The sequence below is a fragment of the Colossoma macropomum genome, unplaced genomic scaffold, assembly GCF_904425465.1.
Source record: "Colossoma macropomum unplaced genomic scaffold, Colossoma_macropomum, whole genome shotgun sequence".
In the NCBI taxonomy this organism is placed as follows: domain Eukaryota; kingdom Metazoa; phylum Chordata; class Actinopteri; order Characiformes; family Serrasalmidae; genus Colossoma; species Colossoma macropomum.
The window spans coordinates 28,498,013-28,522,938 of record NW_023494793.1 but is presented as its reverse complement, the minus strand read 5'-3'; the positions used below and the strand labels follow the sequence as shown (position 1 = coordinate 28,522,938).

General features: G+C 39.5%; 2 protein-coding genes across 2 annotated transcripts in view; one reads left to right on the top strand and one right to left on the bottom strand.

Moving 5' to 3' along the window:
- Positions 1 to 466: 466 nt before the first annotated feature.
- gpkow (G patch domain and KOW motifs) lies at positions 467 to 13,193 on the bottom strand. Its single transcript, XM_036579073.1, has 11 exons — positions 12,983 to 13,193; positions 12,539 to 12,708; positions 11,819 to 11,958; positions 7,449 to 7,555; positions 5,520 to 5,727; positions 3,979 to 4,111; positions 2,368 to 2,593; positions 1,977 to 2,100; positions 1,397 to 1,466; positions 1,207 to 1,292; positions 467 to 1,039 (listed from the first exon to the last, which is right to left on the bottom strand). Exons 1-11 carry the CDS (start codon positions 13,162 to 13,164, stop codon positions 914 to 916), a joined length of 1,572 nt encoding a protein of 523 aa, XP_036434966.1. The 5' UTR covers positions 13,165 to 13,193; the 3' UTR covers positions 467 to 913.
- A 1,945-nt stretch (positions 13,194 to 15,138) lies between these two features.
- The window catches only part of LOC118813629 (membrane-associated guanylate kinase, WW and PDZ domain-containing protein 3), a 92,646-nt gene continuing 82,858 nt past the window's right edge, over positions 15,139 to 24,926 (top strand). The window contains exon 1 of the mRNA XM_036579069.1: positions 15,139 to 15,158. The gene's annotated coding sequence lies outside the window, so the exon portion shown is untranslated. The remainder of the gene's footprint in view (positions 15,159 to 24,926) is intronic.

The window sequence follows — 24,926 nt, the reverse complement described above, 5'->3', positions numbered from 1 at the left end:
GGCACAAAAATACAGTAGCTAAAAATATTTCTAAATTACAGTGAAGCATGCTGGCAAATATGTCAGAAAAACTTTGTAGACTAATATACCAAAAAAATGTTATTATTTAGGCGATCCACAATGTATCAGCTGCCAGTACGTTATTTACCAAGAAATGGGAAAATATATTATTTGCGGCCTGATATCGGAATTACGGCCTATAACTACAACCAATAATTTAGCACCCTATTTCCCTTTGCTGCAATACCAGAATGATAATACCACAATAAAAGTCCTTGGGAAAGACTCCTACTACTGAACCCAAACCAGTTGAAAATATAATTGTCCAGGTTACCATAACTTATGTACATTCATGATAGTACTAAAAATATTTATAGATATGGTATAATTTTGCAAGAAATCTTGCAAATGTTTGCAAAAGAATGTTTAACACTCAAATATCTCACCATTGTGTTTGATGACCAAGGACAGTTTATATAAACTTGAATTTTATTATAAAAACATAACAGTGCAGAGATTCTTATGTCACAAATACAAAATCTAAACAGCCTGACTACTACAAATGTCATTTTCCAGATGAGGTGGGCACAGTTTATACAGCTGGCAGAGAAGAATGATCCAGCTCGTCTTTTTTCCCCCCAATATGTAAATATGTGCAGTCTTTCCAGCCAACAATAACATGACCTTAAGAGGACAATCAATGTCCGTGATCAGGGGAGGAAAAGCCTGTTCAGAGTCAGTCACGGTCCAGCACACCATGGCGTAACATCTAACTCAATCAAGTCATGGTTGGAGACTATGCATGACAAGGCGAGACAGCGGTGTGGTCCCTGGTCTGAACAATATGCAACCTGCAACATGTCACACTAGGGCTGTTGGTGATGGGCTGGTTCTGTGTGTTCTGCTGTGCTTCTCAATGGTCTCCACCCACGTAGTGGCAGATAGCGTCATAGTCCAGAGTAAAGATCTGCTCTTCGTAGCGGTCCAACTGCACCATGGCCCGACACTTCTCCTTGTCTCGCTTCAGAATGCGGCCCACCTGCCCCCCACCACACAAACACATTAATCCAGTCACATTCTATTTAAGATAATATGGTAAAATTATAAAAAGTAAATTAATCTTATACCGTTTCAGTATTTACTGAAATATATGCATATATTCATATACTGTACAGGTTACAACTTAAGAGTATAAGGGTGTGGTACCTGTCCTCTGTGTTCACCCAGCACCACCATAATAGAGTCGGCATCACCTTTGGGCACGATGGTTTCTAGCATTGTCTGTTTTACATCTAACAGAAAAAGAGAGGAAACAAACATCTCAAAACATGGCTCAATTTACCAAGTAGTTTCTCAAAGGCCAGACATAAATGTGCTAAATATAAATGTTCCTCACCATCCAGGAGTCGCCCTTCGTCTGTACGACACACACAGACGTGTGGAGTGAGGACATCTTCAATCCTCATCTAAACAGAATAAACAAATCGGAGTTAACCACAGAAAATATCAATCTATATGTATTATATACATTGAGCGGCCAGTTTGTTAGATAGGGACCAATAGTCCCTTTGTGGACCCAGCTGATAATTGTGCAGCAACAGATGGACTGCAGTCAGTAATTGTGATACAAAGTACATCTACATGTTAGGTGATTCTAATATGAAAATATTCAAGGGGTGTAATAAAATGGCAACAGATTATAGAATCTGCATTAACACCACAGCTGTGGATACCAATGACTCTAAGCAAAACTCAGTGGAGTGTTTCACATATACATATATATATATATATATATATATATATATATATATATATATATATATATATATATATATATATAATATATATAGTATATAGTATATGTGTGCATAAACAGTTAGTCCAGTAACATGTATTCAGCATATTTTTAAAAACAATTTGAAATTTCAGATTTGATGCACTGAAACACAGCAGCTAGCAGCAGGAGTGGACGGTACCTTAGAGTTGTAGTATCTGCCTCCTTTGAAGGTTTTATCTATGAATCGCACACGGAGGTCCCTCTGGAGCCAGGAAGGGGCAGGAGGAGAGGTCCGAGACTCTTTCACAGGAGGAGGCTTCTCTCTAATTTGAAGAAAGCTTCAGTGTCACAGTGCCACTCACCAGGTACAAAACCATCACATTCTTTTACAGGCTTAATTAGTTACAGCAGATGTTTCAGGGATGGAATCAAATACCAAAGGTGACCGAGCCTGCTGGACAGCAAGACAGGTGTCTAATTAGAAGCTATTTTTAGCTCAGTTTTTATTTGGATCAGACATATTGTTCATTTTTGCTGTTTACACTGCATTTATTCACCAAAATGAACTGAGAGGCAATTAGAGGCGTCACCTGTCTGCACTTGTTTCCTGGTGTTTTCTCTTCTTCTGGTGGCGCTCTTGCTCTTTCTCTCTCTCCCTCTCTCTTTCCGAGTGCCTATCCTTTCTTCGTTCGTCTCTGCCATTCGAGCTTGACTCTTTCTCCTCCCGCCTCTGCTGCTCTCGGGCTCTCTCTTTCTCTCGCTCCTTTTCTCGTTCTTTCTCTTTCTCCTTTTCCTTGTGTGCTTTGCTGAGGCGACCTGGAAAAGGGAGAGACACAGCATATAAAAATTGAAATAAATGTTAATTAGCCCAAATGTTGCACATTGCAATACGGGCATCACTGAAGGCTGCAATGTGCAAATGAGACTGCTAATCAACCACAATGTTTTTTTTATTGTGTGCTGTGAGCACCTGACAATTCACAAGTGTTTGTGTTTTGATGAATGGAATCCAACAAAACAATGTAATTTAACAAAAGTCAAAATGACACAAACCAATCTTTGATCATGTGTATCACAGGGTGCATCACAATATTTAGTAGTATAATCTCAATACTATTGACTCTCTATTGAGTTTATGGTTAAACACACACGCAAGTGAAAAAAAGAAAAAACAATCTTGATGGAAGAGCTGCCATTTTGATGGACATTAGACGCATGTCTAGGGCAGCCAGCGTGGACTGAAACACTGATTAAAATGGAAGCATATCTGTTCTGGCAGAAAACACTTCACGAATGCGTCCAGCATTATGATGGTTCCCGAACGCAGACAACGTGCTATTCATAGCATTCATGTATTTATAGAATCACAACAAAATCAAAGCAAAGCTTCTTATCAGCAATTGCAAACTCTTTGATATGAGGGCTCTAAACTAGGTCTGTACGTGTATGCTTGTGTAAGTGTTCTCAGAGCAGCTTATGAGAAAAGTGAGCATTCCAGACCATCTTGCTTGCGAACACAAAAATAAAAGATGAAACAATGCTGTTTTGGGTGAAAACAGCAGCTCTCCTGACAACTCAAACAGCATCTGTCATAGTAGAACCAGTTCTACAATAGGAACTCTTTTGACCTTTAACACACTCTCTCCCTCTCTCTCTCCCCAACATTTCAGAACAGTAGTTACCAACTTGGATCTTGGGGCTGCCTCTGCAGTTTCACACTGGAGAGGGTTTAAGCTTGAATGCATCACAAACTGCAGAAAAACTTTGGATACTATTGACTTCAAGTCAGCAACAGCTATGAAGACACAGGGAAAATAAATGTTGCCAACAGCCATGCAATAAGCCAATAATTAGGCCTAGGTTTCTGTTAGCAAAGATTTTCATTTGAGACTGGTCGAAAACATACGACAGGTAATGTTCACACTAGACTATCTCAAAGATTGTTGTTTTTGCACTGATGTAAGACCAGGAAAACTGGTATATATTGGTGGAGTATAAGCTTTAATTACTTGTTACATTAGCCTTGTAGTTCCAGCACAAAACTAACAAAGCCAACTTAAGACACCAAGCATATCTGGGTCTACTGACTATATTTGGGGTAAGACCCCATTGCGTACCTTTGATTTGGAGTCTTTTACATAAAAGCAGTTTTAACAATGGAGATGCCTCAGATATACTGGTGAAAAAAGCCAGAGACTCACTGAGGTCTTTGCTGTATTTGTCATATTCTTTTTGAGGGACTAGGCGTAGAGAGTACTGGCTGATGGTCACTGACTTTCCTCCAATGGCCAGTTTCACCACCACTCTGGCATTGTCTGGATCCACTCCTTCTATCTGAGAAAGAATAAAAGAGAGGGAGAGAGTGGGACAAAAAGAGAGAGAGACAGATTGAATCAGAGAATGCCTTAGGCTACATTTAGACAGTAGAACAAAGTGCTAAAATGAGATTTGCTTTTCATTGGTTCACATTATCAGCATACAATCATTTGTTAAAACAATGGCATGAGTTAAGAATGTATTCTAGACTTGATTTGATAAGATACAACCTCTGGTCATTTATAATACATCTGGAAATATGGGACCAATTCATGCTATGTTGGGAAAATCAGACTGATTACTCAAAAGTAGGCTTAAATGCATGAAAATGATTCCAAATACACCAGTTAAATTCAAAATAAGGGAAGTCTCTGCCTATCTTCGCCTATCTTCAGAGAGTCTGGTGTGTTTCACACCTTACCACAGCCAAGAACCACTACTTTGACAAGCAAAATAACCAACCATAGATTGTTGTTTTTGTATGACATGTATGGGCAGGTAATTTTTAAAATGGGGCTACAACAAAAACACAACCCAGGAAACAAATTGGTATGTGCATCAGCAAACATTTTTCTTTTATTTTCAAACATGAAGCACATATAAAATCCCAAAACTCGCCACTTTTCAGTGGTGTCTGGCTAGACTTTTCAGTCTTTTTTCTCACATGCGAGCTTTTCAGCTCACCAGTCCTTTTGTTGCTGCTGCTGCACGTCCCTCTCTCTGTTTCCTTTCTGCTCATTTTAAAGGCAGCCACGCTGCCAAAGCTGAATCAGCATCAGCTTGCTTTCATTAAAGGCAGGGTGAGCACCTGAGCTGAGAGGAAAAGAGGGTCCGCTGCCCAGCCTCCACTCCGCAGCTCGGTCACCAGACTCAAACATCAAGTCTATTAGAATGGCCTCGCTGTGGGACAGTAGGCAGTGCCTAGGAGGCGGGGCTCCTACCCAGCCCTCGCGGTTGTCATCCTCCCCATTGGGCTGCCTCTGCGCCATGGGTTCAGGCCCCACCTTCCTGCAGGCTCTCATGGCTGCCATCAGAGCCCGGGGGACGGGCGCCTGGCACACATGCGATTACTCTTTTGAGAGCTTCATAGAAAACTCTTCAATAATTTTCATAAATGTGACGCCATGAACTTCACAAACTTAACAATCTATCTACTATATTGATACCTCTGAAAGGCTCACATCATAGTGCGCACAGCAGGCAACTGTTTGGGCAAGTGTGTGTCCCGTTGAGCTGACAAAAATTACTGCATGTAAGTGCGTTTACACAGACGTCAGAATGAAACTGACAAAATCCATATAGTTGGGGATCTTAGCTTTCCACAGATATCAGATGCTCCTGTGTGCATGTGGGTGGCGCATCTGAAGCTGAGACTAACATAAGGGTATCACTATAACAGCTTGCATTTATGGACAGCCATTCTCACCTTTCCATACAGGTCTTTATGGGCTCCACCCTGAACCTGCACACACCCTCCAGGTCCCAGCACCAGCGCCTCATCTTCTTTTCCCCTCTCATCCCCGGGCTTAGGGGGCCGCCGAGGCCCTGAGGGCTCCAGGTCCTTAACAGCAGAGCGATCAGCTCCCAAACCCAGGCCTTTAGGCCTTAACTGGTGTTCTATAGGCTTAACATCTCTAAAAGAAACAGAGAGAGATGAAGAGACATGGGCATGTGACACATAAAGCTATCACTGAGGGAGTAACAAATTATTACTCTTTTAGAAATTACTGAGCCCTTAGAATTGATCACTGGCGATAGCAAAGGCATGTTGTAATTTAATATATACCGACCAGCCTCTTAACACACTCACTGTCCATTTTATCAGCTCCACTGACCATACAGGTCCACTTTGTAGATCTACAATACAGAGTGTAGTCCATCTGTTTCTCTGCATACGTTTTTGGCCCCTTTTTGCCCTGTTCTTCAGTGGTCAGGACCCCCACAGGACCACCACAGAGCAGGTATTAGAGCAGGTACTACTATTGGATGGTGGATCATTCTCAGCACTGCAGTGATACAGACGTGGTGGTGGTGGTGTGTTAGTGTGTGTTGTGCTGGTACAAGTGGATCAGACACAGCAGTACTGCTGGAGTGCACCTTAGTGCCACTGCTGAACTGAGAACAGTCCACCAACCAAAATATCCAGCCAACAGCGTCCTGTGGGCAGCATCCTGTGACCACTGATGAAGGACTAGAGGATGACCAACACAAACTGTGCAGCAACAGATGAGCTATCGTCTCTGACTTTACATCTACAAGGTGGACCAACAAGGTAGGGGTGACAGTGTCACTGCAGTGCTGAGAATGATCCACCACCCAAATAATACCTGCTCTGTTGTGGTCCTGACCATTAAACAACAGTGTGAAAGGAGAATAACAAAGGAAACAAATGGATTACAGTCTGTAACTGTAGAACTACAAAGTGCACCTATATGGTAAGTAGAAGTGATAAAATGGACAAAGAGCATAGATACAAAGTGTACTTACTGAATCGGTGTACTCTTTTAGCTTAAATTCTTTTGAAAAATGTAAATTCTAAGCTTTTAATAGTTACCACATTTGCGTTACGAAACAGAAGAGGAAATATTTTATTAGGATTTGATTGTAATTTGAGTTTTTGTGTATACAGCCTTGTTGTGCAGAAAGAAAAAACATCCTTTACATTTTTGTTATGGTTTTGTAAGTGACATCAAGAGGAAAAAGGGGGCATACATGATACATAATGTAAATATGTAATTATAAATTAAATACTTATGAAATACAAATTGACAACAATAATGCTACTTGGATTTTAAGAGCATAATGAGAGGAACGCACATGCACCTAGCTCACAGTAGCGTGCAATAGATTTGTTCCTAAATACCCTCCTCTCCCAATAAGCTCTTAAACAGAGCAGTCTGCCCTCCTGCTTGTCTGTATGAGCACAGATGTGCTTTACGGGTTTGAGATTAAAAAGGGCATGGACTTGATGCCTCGAACATTTCAATCCCGCCAGCACGCCCATATAATTCCTCACTGAATTTGCGACATGAAAACATAATCTCTTGTCATTACTGCCCCTTCCCTGTATGATTATCCTAATATGAGCATGACGCTGACATGTCACAAGAGGGGTAAACTTTCTTTCTAATGACAGTGGGCTCCTAGTGACAATTTTTCACCTTACCCCAGGCTTCACTGAAAAAGCTACCTAATGCAGAAGAGATGCACATGATATATAACAATATATCATTCATCTAACATACAGGAAATCCATTCAGCACTTTGCAGTCATAGGATTAGTCTATTCTTTGATAGAGGCTTTTAATTGTACAGATTTTGTTTTTCTAAGGTATTATAAGCAAGACTAGCTTACTGTTTGAAGGTGCGACCAATGCCCACTCCCTCCTTCCAGCCCATTCCCTTCAGCATGGCCATTCCATATGCCGTCACTGGCACACGCTCGTAATCTGCCTCTGTGGACTAAAGCAGAGAAAACCAAAAAATATTATTAAGTAGGTTACTATTCTAACGAGATGGGTCTTCTGGACATAATGGCCAGTAAGATGGTTATTCTTTTTCTAACCTCAGGATAAAAAAACAAAAAAAAACAAAACAGAAAACAAATTTAAATGAACATTCTCAAATTATCTTACCAACTAATTATAATACCACATTTTTTCAGTATTTACTGTGTCACCCTCTGCCTTTATTACAGTTTCCATTCTTTTGGGAGATGTGCATTTAGATTTCCAACAAAATCTGCACGAATATATTCACATATTTTTTAGAAGCATTTTCTTACGAGCCAAGGAATCCTAATTACAAATTTAGACTCACCAGTCCATGAAAACCTTACTCTACAACCAAGTTCTGGTCTTTTAGTTCAATTGTTCTTTTTTGTCTATTTCCTTTTCTCAAATTCTGCTTCTGACAGCCACACACCCTTTTGGAAAGATGGACAGAAACATCTGTGGATTTTTCAGATTTGAAGCAAAGTGGAGCTTGATTTTCTCTTCTCTCTCTCTCTCTCTCTCTTGCAAAGATGAAGGCTTTAAGTACTGTTTACCTAATGTTGACAGTTTACTGGATATACGAGATACTATAGAGTACATAAAGCATTAAATGTTACATAGAATGACACAACAACCACATAGTTACCAATTCATAACAAGGCATCGATCAAAATATCGCTTTTCATAAATGGAAATAAATCATACTACATAAATATGAAGATTATAAAGCAATTAACCTATTATGGAAAAGAACTAGCACAGTGGCAGTGATGACTGCTTTTTGCTTATACAACTGCTTTACTTTCTACTCATTTACATAGTATAGTTTCTTTTTTCAATCTGTAAAAACTAAGCCATTTAACTGCTCTCCATGTTTTAGGTGATTGAATGTTTGACGTAAACCTCACCTGGTAATTACTCTCATTAATCGTAGTGCCTGAATAATTAAATGGTGAAACAATATGATTATCACTGGACTTAATACAATGTTATACATCACTGAAACCATTAAGCATCCCATCCTCAACACACACACAATGCTAAACAAACCTACTAATTATAAATACACTTCATCCTGCAGTAGATGTGATAATTTGCCTCCTTACAGAAAGGGTGCAGTTCCCTCTTAATGACTTTCACCACAAAGGAACACAGCTAACACTTCCACTTGCACTGAGCTGAGTAAATGCACAACTGTGATTCTGCGTGTTATGAGACGCAGTATGGAGGAGGAGGTGGAGGTGGGAGAGGGGTCGAGATCGAGAGAGAGAGAGAGAGAGAGAGAGAGAGAGAGAGAGAGAGAGAGAGAATTATGCTGAGTAAGCACTGTGGACCTGGCAGTGGAGTGCTTCATCACTCATTTCATTAAGACACGTCCTTTTCTTCAGAACACAAACGTACGTGCCCCCACAGACACATACACAGACGCACATACACACACATGCCAGTATACACCGTGTTTGGAGGAGCTGTTGCATGTGTACACGATCTTGAATTACCCCCTGCTGACACAGCCATATGCAAATGACTGAACCAGACAGAGCCAAGACCAATACACTATGGACTTGAGCCTCATCGATATGAACATTTTATAATTGCTACTGGAGCTAAAAAATTCAGACAACTGATAATATATAGTCGGCTGATGTAATTTCTGATTCTTTACTGTTAAAACAGTATAAAACAGTAAAAATTTACACTGTAAAACTATTACACTGTATTCTTTTAGTTAAATAGTGATGTTCTGGGTGAGATGTTCTTCAGTTCTCAACTGTCACACTTCTAATACTCACATTCTTCATTCAAGCAATAGAACACGAGAGCCGTAAACGTGGCATTTAATATGTTTTAATGTTAGCAATTCTTCCGCCAAATTATAGTTCCTTAACAAGCAGCGTGTTGTTACCTCAGAGTAACGAACTCCGCTCACTCACTGCACAGCCGGCAATTTGTTCTCCAGCTCCTTACACAGACCAACACATTAAACTCATTTCACACTTAGTTTTTTCGATATTAAAGTTGTTTTGTTCCGGCCAGTCTGTAAAGCATTTTACAGCCCATTTTGTTTGGCGAATGGTATTCGGTTCATTTCTGGTTTAGGTGTTCTTCTGTCTGTTCTTCTCACAGCTGCCGACTGAAAACCTTGCTCAGTGGTAATGGCAGTTTGGGAATTTAGTGTAGTCTCATCTTCAGAGTCTGACCAAATCGGCTGTCGGTCATATATAATCTTAAAAGTGTCCATTTTCTGTTTGTGCGCAAAGTAAGAAGTAAAAATGTTCAAATGGCTTGAGCGTCTCCTACAGCTGTCAAAGCTCCGTCTCAGTGGAGTGATACAGTATCTGCGAAAAACCGGTTAGAATGCTTCTCGACCAATCAGCTTGCGTGGCCAGCACTAACTGTTGTATAAATTAATACAGCACTTGAGCGGAGTGTTCTTTGCAGCTTTGATTTTTATTAATTGCCTCGTATTTTAGCTTTCATTAGTTCTTTCATAGAAAAGATGTGTTAGTGTTATACAATGACATCATGCTAAAAGTTACAATTTGAATAAATGTGTTATACTAACATACTCAGATACCAAGTGATACCAAAGCAAATATCCTGATACCAGTACTGGTATTTTCAAATGGGGAATTCTGTGTGAGCTCTACATTGAAAACCAGCAAAAAAGTGGCCATTAAAACTATACTTGAAAACCTTGAATTAGTATTAAATAAACTGAGACTAAACTGTCCGTTTAGGGAAAGAACCCAATAATCCAAATGATCTGCCATTTTAGAGCATTCAATAATCTCCTGGCTGACTGTGCCTGTGTGTGAGAAGCAGAGGAGGGGGATGTGAAGATTCTCAAAAAGAACTCATTTCTAATAGTTACGCCGCAGCCCAGAAAAATAAAACAAAAAAATGCTAATTACTGAGTTGGCTATATCAGCTGATACTATTGGCCAACTAATCTATTGGCCAGGCTTTACTATGCACTCGTACAGCACAAATAAAGAAGAAAAAAGCCAGAAACAAGTGTCGCATAGAAAGAGCAGTATTGGTGAATAATTACAGGGCCTAATTCACGAAGTTTCTGTATGTTCAGCAGAAATTTAATACTTAAGAATGTGTATTGCACACACTTTGTACTTAAATGTAGTAACAAGTAACATTTCATTTTTAAAGTAATTTAACTAATTATTAATTACATTTAAATCTTCTAAATAGCAGTGTTGTCTTATGTCTCTACTGTTGTACAGATATCTTTACATCTCCATGATCACTTGTGCTAAAAACTGAACAATGCAAACACCGCCAATACAAAATACTGCCTCCACTCACTGACTCTGCCTCCAGATTGTTGATTCTGCAAATGCTGTGGTCTGCAGCCCAATGACTAATTACACAAAGGTTTGAAGGTCAGTAAATTAGTTTCTCATATTTAGGAACTCTAAAAAGAACTCGTTAGCATATGATATTTTCTATATTCTGTATATCAATTAAGGCAACTGTTTTCTTTGTATTGAGCATAAAGATTGCAATCATCGCTGTTACTGTTGTGCTAATGATGGCTACATTTGGCTGTATTTCCTAGACGTTTAACCCTCTTACAATATTCCACATAAACAGGCCTGTCACATTCATGAAATTATAATTGACAAACTGCCATAAAATAACTGTGATTAACAATTCAATTGTCCAGCAAATGACAAACACAACACCAGCTCCAAGACCAGTTAAATAAACATTCTGTACCGCTGCTCTCTAAACGTGTAATAGCAGCAAGTCAGAAGCTGAACTTTCACTGTTTTTTTTTAAGTCTCATGACATGTCTCAATAAATATATTTGAATAATGCATGCAGCATAAACAAATCATTGTGAAAGCTAACATCTGCTCAAATAATAATGGTCAGGCAATTATGTAATAACTGTGACAGGCCTATACATAACACAGACACACAGACATTCTTCTGTCTGGAGATCATATTCACACCATGAATGTCTCATGTCCATAATGTTGAGCCTTTTGTTGCTACAATCAAATTCCAGAATATGCACTGTCTTAAAACGTCTGTCTAGCCTCTATATAAGAAATTCTTCATCTGATCAGTTATCTGAAGCTCAACTCCTCCACTGGTTGCATTCTTCTGGTAAGTAAAGACTGGCTGATCACCCTTCTAGCAGGCTCTCTATAAGACTTGTTTGGCTAAAATCCTTTAAACTTCTTTCCTCCTTTTTCTGACTTACCGACTCAGGTCGAAGGTCCACTTTGACATGGTCGCCGTCCTCAAAGCCCGTCGGGGCCTGGTTCTGCATGAGCAGAGGAATGGACAAGTTCTGGTCGATCTGAGGGCCATTCTTCCATCTTTCCTGCTGCTTCTGAGACTCTGCGGGAGGACAAAAGGGAGTATTCAAGTAACATTCTAGGCATGATTTACAGCATTAAAGTGGTAGTTGAGCAAAAAATTAACATTTCCACAGCAGTAACATCTGCGAAACTAATATACTGAATATTTACAGGACAGACATAGGGCATTTATCCTATGCTGGAAAACTGTGTTTTTCCCAATATAAAGCATTGGCAATTAACATGAAGCTGCAAAATGTAAGTGAAGTAATTCCCACAATAAGTAAGCAGGTTTGACTTGACTGGAATTAGAAGTACACAAGAAATGCCTTCCTATGATATGCAATGCTCTCAGACAAGCCCAAAAGGATACAGAGATAAGAACAAGCATTACTCATATTTATACAGTGACTTAGCTCTGTACCCTGTAGAAACAGACTGACGTGCAGTGTTTTCATCTGGTCATACTGCAGGTATCAAGTTACGTCACTTGACAGAGGTGTTTAGGTGAAAGATGTTCTTGTGGGCTTACAAATGTCAATGGTTGCCCTAAAACAAAAGAGGACTGCCCTTTCACAAGCAAGTATAGTTATAACGAGCAAATAAGAACGTGTCCATACCTTCAATAAGCTCTCTGACAGCCTGAGACTCCACAGAGTCCTGCTCATCAGGCTGAGAGTTTCCTTTCTCGTCTCTCTTGTCACTCTGTTTCGCTCCTTCTTCTCTGTACCAGCGGTTTTTGTGGATGAGCGGAATGATTAGCTCCTTTGGTTTCTCCGCTGGTTTCGTGCTGCACATAATTTAATATAACAGAGGAAAGAAACCGTTAAACCGCAGTCTTTCATTCAAAATCTGGTTAGCAACCGCTAAAGGCTAAAACAACTTTTTATTAGCTTTCACGAATCAGACCAAATATTATGTATTACGTGAACACGTTAAATTATAATCAAAAATAAATCACGTTCATTTTACCATTAGCGAACTTAGCAGCTAACCAGCTAACCGGTACCGTATCTTCAGTACGTTAGGTTGGTTTAGCCAGCTAGCTTGTAGCATTAGCCTACCTCTTCAGCTCCTTGCCTTCGACTTCTATTAAATAATCTCGCTCCTCTGGCTTCTCGGACTTCGCCTTGATTAGCGTTTTACTAAAACCAAAAGAAATTGGACCTGGTTTCGTTTTTCCATCATCTGTCTTTAACGTCTCCGCATTACCCTCGCTTTCTCGTTGCCGCTCCAGCGAGGCCATGTTTGATGAGCGTGGGGTGCTGCTGGGAAATGTAGTCTAATTGGGCAGTTTTTTCCTAACCAGGGAAAGAAAAATAACAATACATTTCCCAGAATGCAACACATTGTGTACGTTCCATGACCGACCACAGATGAACCTTAGGTAAAGCTACATAGCTAGATCACTCAGTGTTGTGCTCATTGGACGGCTGGTACTAGAAATGCAGGGGAACGATTGGCTACTTGCATTATATGCCAGAAATATGTCATTTTTAGCGATACATCGTTTATTTTTGTAAATGAAACTAACATTTCTAAATCTAACTGAGACTTTCAGCTGACATATCTTCATATTATTTGGACGTTTACAATTTGACTGGTAATTAGTCATATATATGAGAGTAGTTTTTGGCAGATGGCAGTAACGTATACATATACAAACGTTCTTTCTGAATCAAACATACGTAGATTAATCCATACCTTATTGCCCCACCCGCGGTTGTCTCATTACTAGAACATCAGTTCTGCGTCCCCTACCACACACCTCCATACTTTAACTTCTGCACTATTTTTACATACTATTTAGTGTGCTAGCATGTGGTTTTGGACACCGTATAGGTGCTGTTTTTCCTTTTATCTGCTTTCTTTTGTTGTGCCGCTACAAACACACATACACAGTTCAAACCCACCTAAAAGATTTAACTCTACAGCCACCAACCTATAAGGTTTAACAGTTAGAAACAGTGTTAATAACATTTCAAATTGAGAGGTTAACACACTATTGTACAGCTGTTCAGGCATTATTCAGCTTTATAAAGCCAACATTCCCCTTAAAGCCAAATTTCCCCTCATAGTTCATTATCGATTACCATTAATCAATAATGATTGTCAATAATAGTGGATAGTGAACATGATCTGTTTCCTGCTGCCATTTGGAAGAAAGGTTCATTAGTATAGATTTATTATTATGTGTTGTAAACATGAGGAGATGAGAACCCAAGATTAATTTCAACTAGCTCTCTTATAGAAAGGTATTACATTGTCACTGAGGTGGCAACCCTCAAGTCATTGCTGTGGTACCTTTAAAGATATGTCTTTAGTACAATTAGGGGAAGCAATTGCTCCATATTCTATTGCATTTATATATATTTTTAAGATGCACTGACATACGTACAGTCTCGACTCTCAGCTTTTTTATGTGCAAATATTCCCCTAGGAAAGTGAAAATAGTGAACCTGTAAAACCTATGACCCTATGACCACTGTACCTCTGAGAGTACGCTGACATTGTTTGTTCCTCGGTGAAGAGAAATGTACCTGTACTGTACCCTTTATGTCTGACAGTGCGAGAGTGATTCATCGAGTGATTCATAAAGTGTGACACTAGAAGACAAGTAGACCTGCTGACCATGAACTACCCTGGAGAGTTTGGCCAAATGTCCACTTCTGCCCCAAGCAATGAGTGCCAAATGTCCCTAACACAATTTTAATCCGGATCATATTAAAAGTGCGTTCACTTTAATTTAACTTTAATTAAGTTACTCTTCGCCTTTTAACCTTCCTTCTCGCTTATCTGTGCATTTTAACGAAACTGCCAAAGTACCTGACGCGTTTTACACTGTAGGGGCGGTTCTTCTCCCTTATTACTTCTTTTCCCTCCCCTCATCCCCCGTCTCTCTCTCCCGGTATCGCTTCTTTATCCTTTTTACGCTTTTGTTTCCCCGTGTCTGGGAGGGATATTCCACACCATGCGGCCGTGAGCACAGCTCTTACCCCGTGGGAGGGTCGCAGGATGCCTCGGCTACTCCGGAGCAGTGAGACCCTCGGGACGTCCCTGACACGGTTCCCCGAGTTTAACATCAACACCTCGCCGCTTTGAGCCGCTTTTTTTCTCCAGCGCCGCCTTCAATATGTAACCCTCCACCTTCCACAGTGGAGAAAATCCGTCAAACTGGAGAGTTAAATTACGCCCGGGGAGGGGGGAGACACCATGCTGAGGAGGGACGGGGAACTGAAGGTAAGGTTGCGATACGAATGTCTCTGTGAAAGTGTGAAAGTCAGTCGATAAGCTGTTGACAGAATGATAACCTGATGTTAAAGCTGCATCCTTCAGCGGTTTCGACGTGTTTCATTGTTGTTTAACGTTACGGTGTCCAAAACGCCACATCGCCTCGGACTGTCTCCGTTTATCGAAGAGTCTCGACCGTTTTTGTGTCAAACCGCTATCGCTTTTTTTCCTCCTGTCACAGATCACTGCTGCTCTCGTGCTCAGCTGGCTAACGTCCCTCTCTGAGCATCTCTCTGAGCTCGCGCTCAGTTCTGTGGCGTTTAAAAGTTCTCAGCGGTCGTTTTCAGGCAGTCTGCCGTTGAACCGTTTCTTCTGGCGAACATTTATTTTATGTTTTGTGTATTTTTTGTAAAAAAGATTTTTTAAAAATCGCTTTTCGTCTTTTGGCCGTTTAGGGGTCAAGTCTAGTTCGAGGTCAATGTATATAGACGCGTTTAAACGGGCTCTTTTTGAACGGCTGAACTGCTTGAGGAGAATGTGTGTGTGTCAGAGGCCACGCAGGTGAGTTTTAATATAAATACTGGTATTGGGTGTGTGTGTGTGTGTGTCAAAGTGAATGTGGGTGTGTGAGAGAGTAAGATGGCAGTGGCAGATATCTAAACTCACAGATATGTAGAGGCTAAACTAGGCTAATACTTCACTTTTCTCAAATAAAAGTGAGGCCACGCTCATCTGTAACTAGCATACAACTGTTCATCTATTTAACGCAACTGAACGTTGAAGGGGAGCTCCGCGGAATTTTCAAAATTTCTGTATAATTCAGTCACTGAGATGTAAACAAAGTCAATTGGCGTAGTTTGATGTGAAATACTCCGTTCTGGGGAAACTTACCGAGTCAGAATAGTTTATAGTGGTAGTGACAGGATACGTCCAAAGAGTTTAATGCCTCTAAAAGCTAGCTACATAACAGAAAATATTACACTTGAGTAAGATGAGTAAGAATATCCTGCCTTGTGCCTGAGGCATTGTTTTGCGATAGTTGTGAGGTAAGCTTTTGGTCTTAAGTGTATTTTACATATATATCCATGACGAAGAGGTACAGCCAGGGCGTCATAAAGCAAAATACCTATCAGATTTTATTTTACCATTATTTTACCATGATCAGCGATTTTGTACAGCTGAACTGCTGAGGAGAATGTGTCAGAGACCATGCAGGTGAGTTTTAATTTAAATACTGGTATTGGGTATGTGTGTGTTTGTTTGTCAAAGTGAATGAGGGTGTGTGAGAGAGTAAGATGGCAGTGGTAGATAACTAAAATGACTGATATGTGAAGGCTGTACTAGTAAAGCACTTCACATTTCTCAAATAAATGTGAGGTAACATAATATCTGTTTAATGCAACTGAATATTGAAGAGAAATTTCATTGAGTTTTCTAAATTTCTTTATAATTAAAACATTGAGATGTAAACAAAAGTCATAAAAATGCATAGGTTCACTGGTCATTTTGGGTATTAAATAAAATGGCTATATTTGCCATCACAAAAGAATAGTATAAAGACATCAGTATGTTTTTCTACAATGAATCATTTCACATCAGACCACTCTGAATGACTTTGTTTACATCTTAATAATTCAACTGTCTGTATCCATACATTCAAAAAATGATGTAATTTCCATTTGAGTTGAATGTACAGAATTCCACTAAATGTAATTCTAATCATAAACCTGACCGTAACTTCAACACAAAACTTAATCCTAAACTTAAAACCAACCTTAACTTAAACTTTAATCCAAAACCTAACCCTGACTTTAACTTCAACTCAAAACCTAAACCAGACCCTAGCTTTAACTTAATTCCTAAACCTAATCTAAAACCAGACCCTAACATTATTGATAATCAAGTTTCACTAGATAGTTTTTTAAACAATTAACGCATCTGCAGATCATCTCTAGGGGATTCTTCATATAAAGTGTGACAGGGAGTGACTTTTAAACTACTTTCAGTCATGTAACTAAACCTCACTGCTTAAATGTCTTTTTTTTCAGTGTAATACATTGTTATATATTAGTGCATAGTCTTATTATGGACAGATATCTCTAATGGAAAGGAAAGTTATTTACATATAAAAAAGTACAACAAAAAACAGTTGTTTGTTGTACGTTTAGCATTAAAGGACACTTAGGTTAAGGTTTCTGTTTGGTTTGGAGACTAGTTTAGTGGTTGTGTGGTTCTGGGCACATGCAGGGTTAGGAATGTAAGGGAATACTCAGAATATGTGTAGAAAATACAGAAATAAAGTATCTGTATTGAGTCCACATTACATTTTCAGATTAAGTATTCATAATACAGTTTTTTCACCGTTTTTGGAGAAAACCTTTAAAATACATATTCAGTAAATAAAAAAAAACAATCTTATTAGAAACACCATTATTACTTGTTTATTAACAATCTTAAAATACGTGCCTGGTGTGACTCTGAACTCTAAAGCTCTTTACAAACACTGAAGTTCCTGCTAAAGCCTGAGTAGACTGATAAATCAATGTGATGAGCCAGTTATTATTCTTAGCGTTACTGAGCTCTTTTGAGGGATGGCTGAACTGGACAGTCTCCTCAGTTGTGGACATGTTTGCAAGTGTTAGCCTGAGCATTGGTGTTGTACTTTACTCATGCATGCATTTCATGGCATAGTGTTACATGTCATTAACTGAAAATCACGTGTGATTTATCAAATTGTGTTCCAAATGGATTCTACATACATTGAATACATCAAGAACAAACTATTCCGTATTTGGTTATCAAGCTATCACTACTTTTTGAAAGTATTCAGTTCAACTGAGGTCATGTGTGTGTGAATGTGTTACTACTTTCATGTCCAGCATTCATTGCCCTTACATTATCATCATCATCAGGTGTGAGAGCTATCTGGATTTCCCAAGTGAGTGATTTCTGTGAGCTTTTATTTCCGCATCACTTGGTAATTGATGTGTATCAGGTGTGTATGTATGGAGAACATGTATAAACATAGCTATTATGTGTGTCTTAAGGGGACTTGTCTTGTGAGTACAAGTGTGATGTTCTTGTGTGTCACTTATCTTTGTGTGTATTTATGTTTTTAGGAATACTACTATTTCATTGCTAAGTTTTGGTTGGAAACAAAGAGTTAACTTCTTGGAATGCCCAACAGAAAACTGTCCAATCAGGATTTTTTCCTTTTAGTTTTAGCTAAGTAGATACAGCCAAGCAAGCTCTCCCATTGGTCTTCAGGAACTAGACTGGAGGCTTCACACATTGGATTAACTACCAACATAATTAGGAAGTGACAGTGGAATCAACCAATCATGTTGTGATTTCCAATGGGTGGGGCCAATTTAGTGGGCAAAAACATCACTCTAGGCCTTCTGGAAGTCTTAGACGTGTCACTGACTGTGAATCTGAAATATGAAACCAATGAATTTCAGTCAGATGTTATACATGGGAAACAGCAGCTTCACAGAAAAATTTAGTTAAAAAGGCATTTTTAGAACCAACTTTATGAAAGTAACCTACTTGAGAAGAGAATTTATTTGAAATCCATGCCTTCGTGATTGACTAGTTCATAGTTCAAAAAAATACAGAACATTTTTGATTTATAGGTCCCCACAAGTAAATAGATAAAGTTTTAAAAATAAAATTTTATTTTTTTAAATGACAAAAAAGAAAGAAAGAGTCCAAAAGATTCCCTTTGAATCTTGAGGTTAAGGTTGTGGTTGGGTTAGGTGTAGGCTGAGCATTATTCAGGTACAGTAATACAGAAAGACAGGAATACAAACATGTGTGTGTGTGTGTATGACGCAAGGTGTGTCCTGTCCTGTACTGAAGTGATGAATGCTGTGACCCTGACTTTACTATGTGTTGCAGTAGGCTCTCGAAGCAGTCAAGGTTACACTACTATTATGAGTCATTTATTAAGTATGGCAATGAGAGAGAAATAAAGATACAGGGTGATAAACAAAGAGAGGATTAGAAAAAGAAAAGATGGAGGGAAGGACTTGATCTATCATGACACCCAGGATAAGCTTGTATCCGTCTTTGACAGTCACAGTGTCTAATGCTGCATCTGTGAGCGTGCACTCATGGATGTCCATATTGTTGCTGTCATATTAAAACCTTGTAACTCCATATTTTTATACTGATTGTCATTTTAAAAACACAGCCACCCTATACACTTTGTTTTGACAAATTGACTAATAGAAGTGGTTCAAAATACTTGAAATATAAAATTGTTACATTAATTTAAATTAAAAGTTTAGAATTTTTTTTCTTTTCCTGTAAAGCTACCGTTTCAGAGATACAAGGTTTTGTTATAACATCATGTGTAATTTTGCTCTTTTCCATTCTCTAATCCTCTTAATTTCTGACATTAGACCAATTCCTTCTGACATCAGACCAATTGCTGACCAATTAGTCCTAAAGCCTCTTATTGTAGTCAGCTGGCTGTTGCACAGTGTGATCTTCATTTGGGCTGATATGATAACTGAGGGTTCGCTGATGAGACCATACAGATTGCCTGCTTTAGTTCAGCCTACAGAGTTCATGTGTTTTGCCTGCTCATTAATTGTCTGATCATATGCAGGGCGCACGCTTCACCTTCATACATATTCAAGGAGATGTGGTGGAGGTGTGATGGGAGAGAGAGCCGGGTAGAGAGACGAGAGAGAGAGAGTAAGATGGTGGGATAACGGGCTGCAGTTTATCCTTGACAGAATAGGGCAGAGATCCGCTGACAATTCTCCATCTGTGAGTTCTCTCCGGATTGTCTGCTTTGTTATTGTTTGCTCATATCTCTTTTATTCAAGGCCACTATTTTATACTCTTTGCTATCCTGAAGGAATCAATTACTATGTTTGCGTGCATACCAGTAGTTCGATATTAGTCTCAAACTAGACAACCTATGTAGTTTAAGATATGACCATGTAAACAGCTCAGTTCAGTTCTCATGATCTTACTAATGTTGATCTAAGGTTAGTGCAATTAAAATGTGGTTCAGGTCAAGATTTGCCAGAAAACTTAAGATACGTTTGGATATGTAAGTTGCTCACACAAGCGGTGATTTTACATTAAGTCAGACTGTCCTGGCATGCATGTAAACAGACTATAAATAAACTAGAGGTCAGCACAGGCATTAGAATTGAAGCCTGAACTCGAACCCTTACCTGCAAATTTAAGATGTGACCAGATCAGGCCTGACTGGTACTGCTAAATTTCAAACCCAAACCTGCTTACACACCCTAATGTTCACAGAGATGGATTATCTCAGACACAATTTTACAGTGCTTTGCGTTGTTACTAAGAGCTTAAGTTGATGGATGGAAAATGTCATGCTGGGATATTTCACACATCTGTAATAGAGTAACAGTATTTATTATCAGTATATTTTTATGCTATTACTGATCGTACGTAGCGGAGAACAACATCCATTCTCTGATCAACTGTTAACCCTGTAAGTTCCTCTGACTAGTGCTGCTAGTTGCAGAAATGCTTAACACACTTCAAGTGAGCTTAACAAGCAACGATCTTTAAACCCAGCACATCCTTCTCATCATCAGTGGTGTAATAGCGATGTCCTGTTGATCTTCTTCTCTGATTTTCTTCAGGGGCAAGTTCACCCACGGCTGAGACTCTGGCTATTCCCATCGCAGCTATAGACCATAACGTTACTAGAGAGATCCAGCTTGAGCCTGAAAAACTGTCCTGAACAGGCACAAAATCCAATATATTGTTGGGTCCCTTCGGCTTCCGTTAGGCAGCAGACCTCTTAAAATCCCAGGCTTATTATTCGGTATTACTATAGGGACTTCAAAGCAAACTGGCTAAGCTGTCGTTGGGTTATAGAAGTGTGTAATAAAACTCTTGGCCCGCCAGTGGGCCCTGGCCATTTAAGGGGTTAAATGGACTATGCATATGAACATAAATATTGTATTCAACATGGAACTCAGTTCAAAAATGTGGTTTTGGACCCACAGAAAAAGCAACACATTGTAAACTTCAAAATTCACCTTCTAAATGTAGATAGATAAAATGCAACAGTGTACGAATTTATAAATTCCTTTAACGCTTTGCCCAACATTGACAAATGTTGCTGCACGAAGGCAATCAATGCGCTGCATCGCTTCGAACCTTGTTTGTTGAAGAGGTTCACTGAACTGAAGCAGCATTTAGGCATTATATTGTTCCTTATATTCCAACAGTTTAACCCACTAGTCAATACCTTTACTGTTCTTCCTCTTTCTTCATTATCCTGGCCAAATGGGCCTTGACATGTCGGTTGCTCAGAACAACTACGAATATAAATCAGAGAATTGATGGATGGTCCAGGCTGCGTGGATATTGAAAGCAAAAAGAGCTGTCCCCCGTTAAATTGTTACAAGCAGAAAGAGCCACACACAGCCTTGAGGCAGAGCCTTGCATCGTGGCCCAGAAGAAGGAACAGGAGGAGGGGAGTGAGGATCAATATCAGGTGACAAGAAGGAGAGGAGCGAGAGAGAGATGGAGCAAGACAGAGAGAAGGGCAGATGAAGTGATGGTGTAGGAAAGGAGCAAAAGGGCGAATGAAAAGGAGACGAGTAAGGGATGAAGAAATGTACAGGAAAGGGACGACAGAGAAGGAGAACGAGACGTAAAGCAGGGGACAGGAAAAGAGGGATAGAGGGAGCAGGAAGATGAAGAGGGAGGACAAGAAAGAGAGAAAGGGTGGGAGGGAGAAAGAGATGGAGGGGGAGAGAAAAGGAGGAAGGCAGAGAGGGTCACCTTCAGTGATTGAGACTGATTCAGCACAATCTCCTCCCACTCGGGTTACTGCACTGTGACCTAGCAGAGAATGCTGGGGGCTAGGAATGGGCAAAAATACATGACGATACACAGCATATATCATGGTATTTAATTTTTTGTAGTAAGTTGGACCAGTGGTGCTGCGTTTTAAAGTGCTATCAAAGCAATCTAATGCTTTTTGGTTTTATTCAGTGTTTCACATTCTGTCTAGTTAAACAGAGCCAGTTATTAGCTCCTCAGAGGAAGTTTTTTAGTCCAAAGCAGATTTTTGCTTGCTGTTATGGAGTTAGCTTGTTGCAGGACAAGAGAAAGTTCCTCAGTCCAAAGGAGATCATTCATCATTGAGGAGTTAGCCTGTTGCCAGCTGAAAGTTTCTTAGTCTGAAGAAGATTTTTACCCACTGACACAGAGTTAGCTCATTGCTGGCTGAGAGAAAGTTCCTTAATATGAAGACTTTCCACTCGCTGCTACAGAATATGCATTACAAAGAAATCTAACGTTTTATTTCTAAGGCACTGCAAATGCAATACCATTAATAAAATGCAGACATTTTGTTGCAGTAGCCCAGGGTCCCAAACGTTTTACTCTTCCAGAGTATAATAAATTCGTTATCAAATATCAGTTTAAAATCTCGATCAAATCTAAGTCAAATGCCGATAATTTTTTAAGCAATCTTTCTAAATTTTAGCTGCTCATACTGATATCATTCCGATTTAATCATGCTTTGCTAAAAAATCCAATTCTACGTAATGAATTTATGTTAGAGTTTAGATTGGCCTTGTAATGTTGAGTTTAAAATACTACATACCAAACTGGACCATGTTGTTGTGGCTAACTGAAACTATGCATTAATGACAAATTTCCCCTTAAGCTAATGAAAACTCAATCACAGACACGATAAGCTGAGTTGTGCTCTACAGATTCTCATTAGGTTGAATGCATGCACATGGTGACATAATTTGTCACAATGGCGATAACATATTGTCCTATCACCCACTCCTACAGGGGTCTCACAGGCCAAGCCTTTGTATTGTTTCATCCCCCATCTCTATCTCTCCTCATCCCTCATTCACCCTGTCTGTTTAAACTCACCTCTTCCTCTCCTCTCTTTCCTCTCATCACTCATTTTTTTCTACGCCCCCATCTCTCCTGAAACACAAACCTTAGAGTGTTTACAGTGCATCGTCTGATGTCGTGTCTTTCTCCCTCTCGCGCATAGATCTCTTGTCATTCCTGTCGGCTCACAGCTGTTGTGCCTTTCGTGGCTCCATCATTTCATGTTATTCAAAGCCCTGTGCCTTGTTTTGCAAATTCGTTATGTTGCTCTGCCTTGTCCGTTTTTTCCCCTCCAGTTCCTTATATCCCATTGTGTCTGCAGATGCACAATTCTCTCTCTAGCTTAAAACCTCTATCCATCATCCTCTCATTCTGGAGTCGTTAATCACCGCTGTCTCAATTACCTCTTATCTCTCTCCCATAATTGGCACTGTTTAGCTAAGCTCATGTAAAATCCAGATAAATTAAAAGCCTTTGAGCCTTTGATCGCACCTTGTCGATTTGGCCCAACGCTGACAAGTTGTGTTAAGAATAAATTTGGTAAAGAATTCATCTATGTACAATTTCGATGTTATTTTTTCGTACATGAAAGTACCAAGCTGGCATGTTTTCTCCAGCAGAGCAAAACAATAAGAAAAAGAAAACACACTGAACACTAATCATGAGATTAGAAGCTCAGAATATCCAGCGTGTTGTTACTGACATTCACTATCTCATGCAGTAGATTTACACTGATCTGCAAAACTGATTGACATGAGCTTTTCTCATGGGTATAAAGTCCAGCGTGCGTACGTATGTGTGCGTGAGCGCCCCTTTTAGAATGAGAGTTATTTGGTGTGTACTTTTCATCCTGCTGGCATTTAATCTTTCATTTTTAAATCTGCCATGGCTGACAGTAGTGCATTTGCCACTCCAGTGCCCTAGATCCAGACAGGAATGAGCAGCAGCAGGGAGTTTCATCAGATGACCCCATGACCAATACTACTGGCTGATGATCAGACACAAAATTTAACGTGTTAATACCAATATGTGGTCTTAACGAATATAGCATACACGTGCCTGGTTGACTGCAACAGACTGGAGGTTGTTGGTAATAGAAGACAGCTTGGCTGACCTCCAGGCTTTCCCAGTAGAGGATGATGTAAGATTAGGGTCAGAGCAGTCAAATACAGGTTAGGAAAGGCAGGGACATCAACTTTGCTTAAAACCAAGCTATTGCAACCTACGGGGCTTCGTAGGTTTCAGGTTGTATTATGTTAGAGGGATTATAGCCTAGTGTGTTTGACAGAGGGTATGATGCAGAAACTTCAAATTGTTAAGCACCATTAGGCTACTGAGATTAATTCTACGTTGTGCACAATATGGACGTAAAATCTGATTTTGGATAAAGTTGTTGGATATTGCGATGATGATATGAAAAGCTTTAATTTAATTATAATTAAAAAATCATCTCCCTGACCTTTCTGTTTCAACATATGGACAAAATGGACAGTGAGCGTAGAAACGTAAGAGATGGTCATAATGTTATGCCTGATCGGTGTGTATATATATATATATATATATATATATATATATATATATACACACACACACATATATTCTTGGGGTGCTACGTAGCAGCTTAGCATATGTCACCAGTATACAAAAATATGCTAGAGTATGCTACTTAAACTTTGATGATCAATTGTATGGTATGTCATGAATACATGTGTACATGTCCTATTATATGTGTAAGCTGTATTATATACCTTGTTACAATGTACCAAAGCAGGTGGCCACATGTAGGGGAGTGTTAACCTTAGATAGATGCCACCAGAGTCCTCAAGTTCAAATGAATTGAAAGATTAAAAAAAGACATTGAAGACTCCAGGTCAACACAGGTCAAATCATTAATATCCCCAGCAATTCCTT